Source organism: Atractosteus spatula, chromosome 7, assembly GCF_055471065.1.
Source record: "Atractosteus spatula isolate fAtrSpa1 chromosome 7, fAtrSpa1.hap1, whole genome shotgun sequence".
NCBI classification, from domain to species: domain Eukaryota; kingdom Metazoa; phylum Chordata; class Actinopteri; order Semionotiformes; family Lepisosteidae; genus Atractosteus; species Atractosteus spatula.
In genome coordinates, this window is record NC_142712.1 from 16,663,146 (window position 1) to 16,676,326 (window position 13,181).

General features: G+C 39.6%; 2 protein-coding genes across 5 annotated transcripts in view; one reads left to right on the forward strand and one right to left on the reverse strand.

Annotated features, from left to right (window-relative positions):
• On the forward strand, positions 1-4,734 carry exosc8 (exosome component 8). Its single transcript, XM_088921036.1, has 11 exons — positions 1-31; positions 549-585; positions 1,021-1,084; positions 1,344-1,417; positions 1,913-1,958; positions 2,077-2,182; positions 2,656-2,701; positions 2,863-2,959; positions 3,427-3,547; positions 4,036-4,142; positions 4,512-4,734. The coding sequence occupies exons 1-11, from the start codon at positions 15-17 to the stop codon at positions 4,625-4,627; spliced, it is 831 nt and encodes a 276-aa protein (XP_088777162.1). The 5' UTR covers positions 1-14; the 3' UTR covers positions 4,628-4,734.
• Positions 4,647-13,181, reverse strand: part of supt20h (SPT20 homolog, SAGA complex component) — a 24,420-nt gene continuing 15,885 nt past the window's right edge. For 2 of the 4 annotated variants that reach the window (XM_088921032.1, XM_088921033.1), the window contains exons 18-25: positions 12,508-12,663; positions 11,699-12,017; positions 10,926-11,080; positions 9,891-9,916; positions 8,590-8,706; positions 7,320-7,425; positions 6,442-6,575; positions 4,647-5,470 (exon numbers count right to left, since the gene is read on the reverse strand). In XM_088921032.1, the coding sequence (XP_088777158.1) occupies positions 5,333-5,470; positions 6,442-6,575; positions 7,320-7,425; positions 8,590-8,706; positions 9,891-9,916; positions 10,926-11,080; positions 11,699-12,017; positions 12,508-12,663 (1,151 nt within the window). In that variant the 3' untranslated portion in view covers positions 4,647-5,332. The remainder of the gene's footprint in view (positions 5,471-6,441; positions 6,576-7,319; positions 7,426-8,589; positions 8,707-9,890; positions 9,917-10,925; positions 11,081-11,698; positions 12,018-12,507; positions 12,664-13,181) is intronic. The other 2 variants (XM_088921034.1, XM_088921035.1) reach the window with 2 other exon arrangements.

Sequence of the window (13,181 nt, forward strand, 5' to 3'; positions counted from 1 at the left end):
ACCACGGAAACAGCATGGCGGCAGGTTACAAGTAGGTGAATTTAAATTCACCCATCGTATGAAAAGTTAATTTCAACCACTCAATGGAGATGACGAATACCATTGGACTGTTTTCAGGCACCGAAAATCGTGATTTCTGATAAGATCGCAGTATTTCCACTGCTGAAACCGGGACTGTAGATAATTTACGTTTGTAGCTTCATACGCATATAACGTATTAATTCATAACTAATCCGGGTTGTGAAATGATTTAGCCAATTGATAAGTACAGGGAGTCGCTCCATTCGTGTCTTTAACAGGAGTTTTGCATTTATAAACCATTAATTTAATGCAGTCATTCATAGTGTTTCGAATTCAAATTAACAGCCTGTCTATAATGTAGCATTACTGTATTTTGCTTTAATGCAATATCGAGCCGCACACGTATGGTACATCGTTTTTACTTTCCTGGCAGATAAATTTTGCGTTGTGAAGTCTTGACAGAAGGGAAAATGTAAGAGAAAATGAGATTTGCTTCTCTTTAAAATGTAACTTCTTTCCTCTTCCAGAACTGCAGACCCTCTGGAGTACCACAGAAGTTTTTTGGTATGTTTTGGTTGTCCAAATGTATTTCGTAGTCTCAACACACATTTACTATGTGTAGGTGTAAGTTACTGTCAGGAGTAAGTTGCTTCCTGTATAGGTTCATTCATACCATAACAGTAATGGCAATTTTTTAAAGCCATTATTGGAATACAGTAGTAATGATCAACGCGAATGACAATACATCGTGTACTGGTGAGACCGGAGATCTTCCGGTAAATTAATTAATGCATTCATTTTTAAATGGTCTTAAAAGGGTTCCAGGTTTTGAAGATCACTTTGAAAATTAATCATTAGCTTGAGAGACTTGCACTGGAAGTGTAATGATTGTCCACCCCTGAGTTAAGCGACAGGGTTAAGATGAAGAGTTGTAAAATAAAACATTTTTTTCTAGAAGTTCCGCGAATTTAAGTGATTTGAATTGTTCGACCCCATTAGAAAGAGAACTGCAGGCCTGATGGACGAGAGCTGGGTGAATTCCGAACCACCACACTGAACATCGGTGAGTATTCACAGTTCTTGATCTACTGTAAGGCTCTGTGCCATTGAAGTTAAACGGCAAATAGTATACAGTCTCTTTGCTTTAAATTAGCATCTCTATCCAGTAATTTCTCAAAACACACCAAGATGTAAAAAAGATTTGAATCTTCTACTCATGCTTATGAGGCATTAAACTAGAGCGGTCACTGACTTTAGTTTTCATGTCTGCTCTAAAGAAGGTGTTTTGTAGATGACTAATGTATCTCAATGCGCTTCGTTAGGTTCTGTTTCAACGGCTGATGGCTCTGCCTTAGTGAAGATAGGGAATACCACCATCATCTGTGGTATTAAAGCGGTAAGGCCAGCCACACTTCTATTACTGTACACCTGTGAGAACAATAACACAGCTGTCCATTAGTGTCCACTAAAATCTCTGTCATTTCATGTTAGTGTTAAATACAAGTAGAGTGTTATTCTATAATATTCTTAGAGGTACACTGGTTTCCACTATTTTAAACAATATCCATCAAGCTGACTATTCACTGATTAAAGATCCCATGACACGTTTTGAAAAAGTACGGGGATTAACCCCAGGTGTACTGTCTAAATTCCCCTCTGGACTTGGCCTTCTTAATAGTTCCTGTTAATGCGATGGGTGAAGTACTTACTCACTTTTCCCCTTGATCTGCTGTATTGTCAGGCCGCTGGTGTATACTGACTGCCAAGGGAATAAGGGAATATTAATTATAGACTATTTCCCTTGGCGTGACAGAGGGATTGAAAAAGGAGAATTTGTAAGTAGGATCCATTTCATCCTGATTTTGATTTGTTTCCCCCTTTTTTGTTGCAGGAACTTACAGCTCCACCAGTAGATGCACCAAATAAAGGTTACATAGGTAGGGCGTATATCAAGAAAGTAATTGCTTATGGTGTATGGACACAGAATAAATTTCCTTCTGCAGGTGATGTGGCACAAGTAAACCTTACAGTTCGCTTGTTTCGTGTTTGTTTCAGTTCCCAATGTCGATCTGCCGCCCCTCTGTTCCTCTCGGTTTCGCCCTGGTCCTCCAGGAGAACAAGCCCAGGCAGCCAGTCAATTTATCGCAGATGTCATTGAAAGGTATTCAGCCCCAATGCAGCACTTATACCAAGGTTACCCCGTCCTTGTTCGGCATAGCAGCAGTCCAGTAGGTTTTCTGGATCACGTTTGAATGAAGAATGTATAATGCCATGGGAAAAAAGATAGATACTTTATTTATCCCGTGAGGGAAATTGCAGTTACTCAGACCACTTGGTTAAATGTGAGTAATTTAGACCCTTAAGAATAAAGAAAACTGAAAGTCAGTCCACAGTTGAAAGCTTTAAATTTGCTTTAAGTAATCAGAAATAGTTAATTAAGGCTGATCTTCGACTCTGTAGGATTAGGATGGATCACACCTGATCTATAGAAATCAGCTTGATGACAAAGTCTCTTAAGACTTTTCCAGTTGTCTTGCAGTGTTGAGCTACTCAAAACTAAACTATTCTCCGTTTCTCAAGTTCTGTTGTCTAATCACATTTTATCTATATAAACATATTTTGGTTTCTTTATAGTTCACAGGTAATACAACGAGAAGACATTTGTATTGAGAAAGGAAAGGTGGGTTTTCTCTTGATCTTCAGCTATTACAGTGTTTTAAAAGTAATTACTTAAGACTTCTTCACACTTTTTCCACACTTAAACCTCAGCTTATATTTATTATACTTATGCAGTATAGATATTTTTTTCTGTAATGTGATTTGCAGCTTTCTGTATTTTAGCTCTGCTGGGTCCTATATTGTGACATTATGTGTCTTGACTACGATGGCAACATTCTGGATGCCTGTATTATAGCCCTGATAGCAGCTCTGAAAAATGGTATGTATAACCAGTTATTTTAATGAAAAATTTAAAGCAATTATTTAAAATTATTGATGAGAGCATATTTACAAAGCAAAGGAAACAGGGCTAATGTAGTTGCACATAAAATGCTATTACCAAACAATTATAACAGCCCTTTAACACTGCTTCAGATGACAATGTATGCTTCTAGCTTGTGTTGGAATTACCTGCTTGATAATATCTTACAACCTTTTGATAGAATTTAAATACAATATAATGTACCTATATTATAAACTGTTTTTTGAGAAAACAGTTGTATATTTTTTGGATTAAGGGAATAATTAAAGTACTTAAAAGGATACATAAACTACATTTAAAGTTTTGGGACTTAAACTAATTCTGAATATTTAAAGTTTTTAATAACTACATTTTTATATGTAATCTGCAACAATAAATGCTCAATTTTCTTAATTTCTGAATTTGATACCTGTTTTGTCTCCAAGTTCAATTACCAGAAGTCAACATAAACACAGAAACAGAGCTCGCAGAAGTAAATATGAAACAGAAGAAGCATTTAAACATTACTAAACACCCAGTCGGATCTTCATTTGCTGTATTTGATGAGTAAGTTACTAAGTCAAGTAGCATAACTTCTTAAGTTTTGTGGGAGTTAATAGTTTTACTTTTTTGCATAATTATATGTCCACGTAGTATTCAGTGTGATGAATGATTTAATCAAACTTGCACACATGGTGGCACCAGAGTAACTGAAGACTCCTGAACTGAGGCTGATTAATAATGGGGAAGTAAATTGGGTTTATGTGGTTATTTAACCAAAGTGGCAAAAATGAGAAATGCTGAGAATAAGTCTTTGGGAGTTAATAATGCTAAAGTCCTTATTTTTTGGGGAAACTTTTACTCATCTATTTATTTTTAAAAGAGAGTATCTGTTTCTTACCTGTGGTTAAAATTGGTTGCTCAATACTGACTGAAAAATTAGTATAGTATTTTAAAAATAAAACACATGGTCATATTGCAGACAATAGTTACAGGCATGTTTTCAGTTTGGCTAAATCAGCAGTTACTTGACTGCCCCCCTCTTCTGGTGTTAGCACCATTATCATTGTAGATCCGACAGCTGAAGAGGAGGAGTTGTCAACGGGCATGATCACAGTCGTTACAGATGAGAACGAAAAGCTCTGTGCAGTCCACAAACCAGGTAAGTACACAATGAAGAAATTACCTCCGTACAGCGCTGTAGGTTTTCAGTACTTTGGGAAGTTATAACTATCAGACACTAGATTTAGTTAGCTTAGAAAAACTACCCATTCTTTGATAACTGCACTGCTTATTATCTCCAACATTCCTAATAGCCAATAATAGGTGATTGTGCAGCTTCATGCTGTCCTGACATTTCATTCACAAATCTCAATCTGGATAGTACAGGTCTTACTTCCCTTCAGGTATTGTTGCGAACTGTAAAGCCTACTTCCACACAGTTTGCACATAGGTATTAATGAAGTTGCATGTGAAACAATAGCACTTGATGAAATGTCCTGTCGTTCCACATTTATCCCCATCTTTCAAGGCGGAACTGCGTTATCAGGGGATAAACTTCAAGACTGCATCAGTCGAGCCATAACAAGAAACCGGGAAGTGAGCAAGCTGATTAACGAAGTGATGCAAAGCGCGAAGCTCAAGTAAAGAAATGAATTCATTCTGATTTTTTTTTTCTACAAGGTGTATTTTCATGTTAATATTATTTTTTACCACAATAAAACAGCTGGAAAAGAGCTTTTATAAAATTCTGCATAATTGATCAGAAGTGTCTCTGCACTTGTTTATATTACACACTCCAGATGACCACAACACTCACAATAATAGGCTTAAAAAGATTAACAAAATGTGTGCACACAATGATGTTCTTCTGATGAAGAGGCAGCCACTTCCAAGCCCTATAAGTGAACTAAAAAAAGTCCCTTGAACAAAGTCCCATATTTACGTTTCAAGAGGAAAAATAGATGCCTTACAGTCCGAGACAAAACGACAACTGTCTTTGTAAAAATGTCACAATTTCATTTATATAAATATCCCTTCAGGGGTTCTTGGCAAATAAATTGAAAGTATTATCCCTTCAGGCCTTTTTCTTGAATGACCTTATTAAAATCATCAATGAAGGAAGTACACGGTGCAGATTATTCAGCCTTGAGGGTAATGTTCTTTCACAGCAAATTGAAGGCTACTAAAAAATCCGTTGTAATCTTCTGACATCATGATGATTTGCTAATACAGATGCGCAACTTCCTGAGATCATGCTGTACAGCAGTGTCTTTCAAAACCCTTGCATGATTAAAAAAAAAACCCAAGATGCGTGCAGCAAGGAAAGCGTTATTTTCCTGTCAGGGCCCGTCATGATTTTGGCCGAGTTTGCCCGCTGCGTTTCCTTTTACTTTTTGGTTGGCTGTCTGAATGTTGTTGAAGGTGTGCTGCCTGTGTTGCCGCCGCCATAGCCATTTGTTGGCGCATTTGGTGCTGCAAGAATCGCAACTGAATATGAAGAGAAAAAGAAGAAGAAAAAGGATCGTGTCATGGTGACTTCTGTAGGAGAACAGGCTTCTCAGTGCAGGACAAATCCAAGCATGATTGCAAATGAATGGATTAGTAAGTATGCTCAGGTGAGGCTCATAACAAACAAAGCAGTTAAATAGGTGTGTGGAGAAAAGATATCCGCACTCTCAGACAGTGAACACAGTCAAGCAGCACCAGTGGCACAGAAATCTGCAAAGAGTACCTAAGCGGGGTTTTGAAGTTCCGCTGTGACGAGTATTTTTTCGTTTCTAATGCTTCTTTGCCTGTACTTTTGGGGTGCAGAGATGGCAGTAAGTCAGCAACTTCAACCAGCATTTGCATTATGTTTGGCAGGGGAGGGGAGCTTTTGACCTTTGTTACGGGTTTAATTGCAGCTTAGAAGAGAAAAAAAGCTAACATAAAGAGAGAGATCATGCATATAAAAGAAATGGCTTAACATGTTCTGGCAAAAACACAGCTTGATTGTAAATGTACTTGATTCTAAAACGCGAAACAGTGTTTTGTTGTTTTCCCAATGCCAATGATGTTAACCAACTTTGCAATATAATTGATCACTAGTTTCTTCTGAAGCAAATAATTGGATGATATTTACTTATGAAATTAAAGGAAAGGGAAAAGAAGTTGTCAGTATGTTAAGATGTGCCACAAGCACTCCTTGAATGCTGGTTAAAAAAAAAACAACAAGAAAGAAACGATGGCATGGCTTGAATGTTAGGGAAATTCAGTGCTCCAATTTGATATCAGCCTTCCTGATGTTTTCCCCAAACATTTTTTTGTCCCAGAACTTGATAAAAACAAAACATGGGCGGCACCTAGTTTTCATTTTGGAACTCTGATTACATTTTTGGCCCCAGGGACTGTCCCTCGCCTGTTTGGAGCCTAGAATTTTATAAGACTGGATGAAATCGATAGCGAAGTTGCTGGATTACTTGTATCTGTTGCTGGTGGTGCTGCTGCTGCTGTAACGCGTGCTGCTGCTGTTTCAAGGCAGAGGAGAGCTGGAGCCTCTGCTGGGGGAGGCTTTGCCCTGGTCTGTTCATGGCAGAGCCCAGCTGAGACAGAACTACGAGTGGGGAAGAGGGTCATGAGGCAGGTAAGGGACACAGCAGGGAGGAACAAGGAGAGTTTCGGGGGGTATCCGGAGCATGGGGGGAGGGGTAACAAATCAAAACACAAGGAGAGTGTTGTAGAAAGGGGGAGGTCAGTAACGTTCACCTACTGTAAATGTTAAAAAAAAATCCACATAACTATTTTTTCTGTTAATATCTAATCACATTAGTAAAGAAAACTATAGAACCATGAAGTGCCAAGACAGGAGATCCCTACGATTCAGCACTGCATGCTAAGAAGAAAAAAGAATTTGCTTTTCAGCTGGGGTACCACAATGGTTATACTGTGTTTTAGGTAGAATACTCAAGTGATAAAGTGCCTCCTGTTTTTTTATGCATTGCTTGACGGTAATTCTTTTTAGCAACTTGTTTCTAGGCTGGATACCACCTGGACACTTGGCACTCCATGGCTGATGTCGGTTTCTCATGAAAAATAAATGATAATGATTTTACACATGCATGTGATCTAGGATTTGCTGATCTGCGTACTGCCATAAACACACTGAGAAACTATGTGAGGGGGCACGGCGGCTGCTTGGATCAGGGTGTAGTGAGGAAAGGGTAGGGGAAGACCTCACGTGTCACAGAGTATTCAAGGGATACTGAAAATGGACAATGACACAAGGGCCGTTTGTAATTAAAGAAGGCAGGTATGTGCAAACGCTCAGCCAGTAGAAGGATAGTGTATTGACTCGTACCTGCTGCCTGTGGAGACATGAAGCCACTGACTCCTGCAAGGTTTATGACTGCAGTTTGCTGGCCAGTTAGACCTTGGTCCTGACTAGATGGTCCTTGATCAGTAGCCTGATGGGAGTAAAGAAATTAAATGTACAAATTACACCTAAGAATAAGTGTGGGTATTGCACTTTAAACTTTCTTGCTCATTACTTGGAGAGATCCAAGTAGCCAGAAATACATCACGCGATGAAGCAACAAGATTACATCCAAGAATTACTGAGAAGTTGCGATCTTAATTCATTATTTCCAGAAAGAAGCCTCTGAATCAGCTTTGACAAAACAATTAGGTGGCTTCTTCCAGACTGCCAAACCCTTTGTACAAAGTGTGCTACCTCTTAGTTTCTGTGTCTTGTGGTTTCACAAGTTGATTCGGAAGCAGTTCATAGTGTTGTCTTTGATATTTATGAATACTCAAGTCAGGTCTCCCTGTCTTCTTTGTTCAAGATTAAAATGATTTAGTTCTTTCAAACTGTCAGTGTAGGACATTCCGTAGAGCTTGGGAATGCATCTGACTGCTCTACTCTGGACTGATTCTAGAGCGGCAATAGTGCATTGTACAAGTTTAACATAATCTCCCTTGATCTAAATCTAGACTTCCATCTATCTGTCCTAATATTATTGCTTCTCCACATTGCATTTAACTAAAAAAGTAATTCTATACTAATAACATTTCAAATCTCTTATTTTTTTTACAGTCTAATTGTAATGATGTCTTTACATTATTGTTTAAATTATTATTTAATAATATTATTATTAAAATATTATTTTGTTTGTCAACTTTGATACTTCTGATGATACTTTAATACAGTCAGCCAGTGTCAGTTCAGACATACCTCTTGAACACTTTTTTCAGCACAACAATATTTTTTAGCAAAACCACCAAATAAATCGAAAACTTTAGGAAATTAAAACATAAATATGACGAAGATCCATAAACTGAAATATTTCCAAGAAAAACATATCATAGTTATCGTTTGCATGCCAACCTCTAGGCTAACTTGAGTAAGTGGAAAGATTTTTGAGCTAATTGCGTTTGTATGGTGGAGATATTACAGATTACTTAATGCCGCCCTTATACATCAATCATTGGTAAAAGAAAAATGACTACTGTCAGAAACACCTCTGTATTAGGATCTATTTTGGTGCTGTTTTATAGAGTGCTCTGCTGCTGTGAAACGTAGCCTCAGCCTTACAAGAGGTATCCGTGTCTGTGTGTAAAGGAAAGCCCACCTGTTCCCCGGGCTGCTGGGGGCTGGATGTGGCTGACTGGCTGGACTGCTGCTGAGGGGAGAACTGGGAGATCTGCTGCTGCTGCAGGGAATTAAAGATCAGAGGCCCTGCAGGGATCTGGGATTGGAAGAGCAAAAACGTTGAAAATGCAAGACGCACGCGTATCAGTTTCGTATATGTGCGTTTCTTATGGCAACTAAACTTGGCATTTTATACCACATATAAGCCAGGAATTAAGCCAAGCATGTACTGTAGTTGCTTCAGTGAGGAAATGTTCTCAAAATGTCTAACCCAGGAAGACAGAATGCAGCCTAGGATCTCTAACTGGGTACATTGTGTGCTTGAGCATACAGGTGCTGTGGTATAAGATGCCAAATCACAGCAACATGGTTTTTCCTCTGCTCAGACGTTCACATCAGCTATTCACATTAATTTCCAGATCTCCACTTTAACGTTTTATAATTCTCCTCAAACAAAAGAAGCAGAGAGCTCAAGCAAATATTTTTGGACATGCAACAATTACCCAGTATTCTAGGTCCCTGAGCTTTAGTTGGAAGAGCTATAGCAATCACCAACTTAATAGTCCCTTTCTAGCCATTTTTCTTGTACAAAAATATTGAATACAGCCCACCACACGAAAAAAATACACTGTGCGCTGTTTTCAGTCCAGTTTGGAACTGTTGCTGTATTTGAAGTCTCCTCTAACTCTGGTCTAAACTTGTGACAATAGGAGACAGCAAACATATTTCTTAATTAATATATCTTACAATCATCAACATACATCATAATACATCGGAACAAGTAATAGGTTTATTCCATGCTGAAAAGAGAAGAAAACACAACGTCAACACCTGAATGAGGCTCCACGGCCGAAACGTTGTGTTTTCTTTCTTCTCTTTTCAGCATGGAACAAACCTATTACTTGTTCCTTTGCAGCCTACGCATGCTGACGCAGCTACCCACCTGAACTATCATAATACATCAACTCATTAAGTGTTATAATCTTATCAACATGTGTGCAGACCAAACTGCACATCTGCATTAAAAGACATTAAATTTATGGAATAAAAGGAAAGTAAATAAAGCAGTAGCAGCCTGTTAGAAAACCTAACTAGTTGTGGTCAACAGGTGGGCATGTATTGGCGAGTTCTGAAACAGTAGCACTTGTTCCTAAGCTAAGGTAATTAAGCAATGCTTTGGTTTTGCTGCTTCTTATGTAGTATTACTCCCTGCTGTTCATATCCATCTGTTTGGTGAAGGTTGCAAAAACTGTTAGAAAAAAAATGAATTCTGCATCTTACCTGGAGAAGATTCAGGGGCCGGAGACCTGTGAAAAATAAAAAATCAGTGGTCACTTATTTGGAAAAAAAGTAAATCAGAACTGCAAAGCACTTCACCTTTGCTATAGGCAACTGTACCTCTTTTGCTCCATAGAAAGCAGAAACAAATACAGAGCAAGGTGTGTAATTTATGAATTACACAATGAGTCAGTGTAATTAAAGACTAATGCTGTCATTATCTGTATACAGATATACAGTACAGATGTACTATTATTGAACATTGAATTGTTTCCACACTTCTGTTGGTCTTCCAGTTTGTGATAGACTGTTTAATGTGGGCATAACTACTACTATACTATAGTAATAGCTATACTAATACTATAATATGTTCATGGCTTCATAGAATTAAAATTCCAAGCTTGCTCAGAGTGAAGGCTGAGCTCCATGTCCCATATGTCTCTAGTTCTTTCCTGGGTTCTATCATTGAGTCTTCCTGACTCGCCTTCAGGCTTGCAGTGATGCCAGTGAAAGACATACAAGAATGGCTGCAAATGAAGGGAGGCCATTTGGCCCATGTAGCTCGTTTGGTAGTTAGATTTTAATTGATCCATGGTTCTCATCCAGCCTTTTCTGGGCTGACTTTATCGATGGCCTTGAGGATTTTGAATACTTCAATACAGGTCCCGCCGCAGTTGTTTGTGTTCAAAGGCTATAAAAAGCTTCAGCTCCTCAATGCTGCTCTTCCAATCGCAGCTAACTCCTTGCTGAAGTACTGTGGGCCTTGCGATGTCAAATGACAAATTGCTCTGCAGGCGTCCACGCCCGAGAAGCGTGTCTACACCACTCAATCTCTTCAAAGCAAGTACAGGAGCAGTTGCTGTTGAACCAAGCCTTAAAACAACCGGCGATTCCAAACCCATGGTATAAGAAGATAAGATTTCACAAGGGTCATGATCGCGTCTTCCAGAATAGTCCCACCTGCTCAGCTGAAAGCTTAGGCGACAAGATAACGCTTAACCCTGCAGCAGGGAAGGTCCGCAGAAACGTGGGGCTTACCTGCTTGGGCTGCCGACTGCATGGCAGCTGGCAGAGCTCCTGGTACCAGCCCTCCTGGAGGCAGGATGCCGCTCAGGTTGATGCCAGCAGAAGTAATGGCACCAGGGCTGCAGCCCAGCATGGAGTTGGAGCCACTCATCAACGTCTGAGGACCACTGTTCTCACACAGCCAGACGGGGTAGCAGAAAAAAAGAACTTGATCAGTGTGCTGTCGGCTGCATATGCAAGTGTGCATTGTGGCACACAAGGTACATTTGTTAGCTCTTTCTAATGGTTATCTGAGTTATTTGCTGCTTGATTCATCCAGAAGTGCTTAAACATACCAAAGATGTTTACCTGATAAAACACATTTAGCATGCGAAAGAACAGAAATTTACGTTTGTTAACGTTTACAAGAATAACTTTGAAATCGATTCCCATGTGATGAAGCATGCAAAGGCTTTTTTGTAACACTGCGAAGGTTATGATGCATCATAGATTATTGTTTTTTGGTTCTATTTATACAATTTCACATTTCAGCTTTTGTATCTGTAGGCAATCAAAAAAAGCTATACAGATAACAAAACATATATAGTTTTCAGCCCAATACACTGCCTAGCCATATTAAAAAGTTAGGAATCAATTTTGTTTGATAAAAAATGGAAGTCGTTTTATCACGCGACCCTTCCTAAAAAAGGCTCTGAAGTAAATCAATTTCAAGATGTAGGAGAAAAAGGGGTCAAAACAGATGAATTCCTTTCGGAAGGGCAGAAGAGGAGAAGGAAGATCCTTACCACACCGAGCCGACGACGTTGATGAAGTTGAGGCCGGCAGGGTTGGTCATCACCTGCGAGGTGGAGGTGCCGCCCGTAGTCATGGACGTGACCATGGTGGACAGAGGAATGGTCATGACTGGCAAGGCCTGGCTCAGAGCCATCTGCTGCTGGGCAAAGGGGGCGAGCAGGGCTGGCTGGGGTGTCATAGCCGAGTCCTGGGGCGTGGGGGTCGCGGAGGGGGTGACAGTAGGGGTCGAGGTCTGGATGTCTGGAGGGTGTGGAGTAGAGCAGGGGGTGTTGGTAGGGGTTGGTGTGGACGGTTTGGGAGTCCCTGATCCTAGAAGTTAAAAAAAATAGGAATAACAATAAGAATCATCATGCACATAGTCTCAGAAAAAAACAGTGAAGAGCTGTTGGTACAATACAGTGGTTGTTTTTTTTAGAAAGTTTGTTCGGTAGCTATTGGATTACTGTCACGAGAAGCCGTCAAACACAGGAAGGGCGGGTAGTGAAATTTAGACATCATTCTCGACATGAAGAACTGACCACAATCTCAGAAATAAAGCAGATTTGTCCATGCCAAGGAGGTTGCTATACACAGCTGCTGGTATAATTCTTTTTCATGATTTGAAAAGCACTAGCAGTGTTGTTTTTGACATGGCAGAAAGCAGCTATCAGGTCACCCCACAATATATAGTGGGCTGTGGAACCTCTGGAGCTAGTGAGGACCCTGCTGAGGTAACCGCTCCTGTTTCAAACGTTTCCTGTATCGGTCAGGCCCAGAATTGCCTGTGTGGAACTCTGGAGTCAGCGGATTGTGAACTCACTCTGTGATGAGCCGACTGGAGAGAGGGCTGCGGGAGACAGCAGACTGGCTTGGTTCAGCTCCAAGGAGTGTTTCCGGGACAGAGACTGAGTCTTAGAGGGAGGGGGAGTCGGGGATTTGATGTGCCCGCTTGATGGCTGAGAGATGTAAGGATTACCTGTGGAAGAGTCAGAAAACACACTTATTTTCCTATCCTCCCTGAAAACAAAAACATTTATACTTGATTTCTTATTGCTCATACATCACACTGTATGATTCTAAACATGTTAATGTTTTACCTGTATTATATAGCTAGGCAGGATACATAAACATATTGTGATATATAAAATATATTTTAATAAATAAAAGCACAATATAACATTTAAAATCCTAGATAACCATTTTCTTAAGTACGTTTCAGTTACACATAGACTGTGTGCTTATACTAAGACAACAAGAGTGTTTTTTTGTTGCATACGTTGTTTCAAACATTTTGAACGTGCAAAAAACTGTCATAAAAATAAAATACAGAAGATCATCATCTTCAGAAAAAATAGGCCTCCTAAGACTGCTGTAACTGAATTAGGCAAACATGTTTCAAGGCGCAAGTTGGCCTTCTGCAGTCTATAGGAAGTACAGCCTTGGAACTATATGCCAAAAGCCATATTGCCCTGCAACTCACAACTGGCAACCCAC

Excerpts from the sequence above, each read along its gene's own strand:
- exosc8 (XM_088921036.1), top strand. Across the intron at positions 1,418-1,912 it reads TCATCTGTGGTATTAAAGCG|GAACTTACAGCTCCACCAGT; the intron begins GTAAGGCCAGCC and ends TTTTTGTTGCAG. Across the intron at positions 1,959-2,076 it reads ACCAAATAAAGGTTACATAG|TTCCCAATGTCGATCTGCCG; the intron begins GTAGGGCGTATA and ends TGTTTGTTTCAG.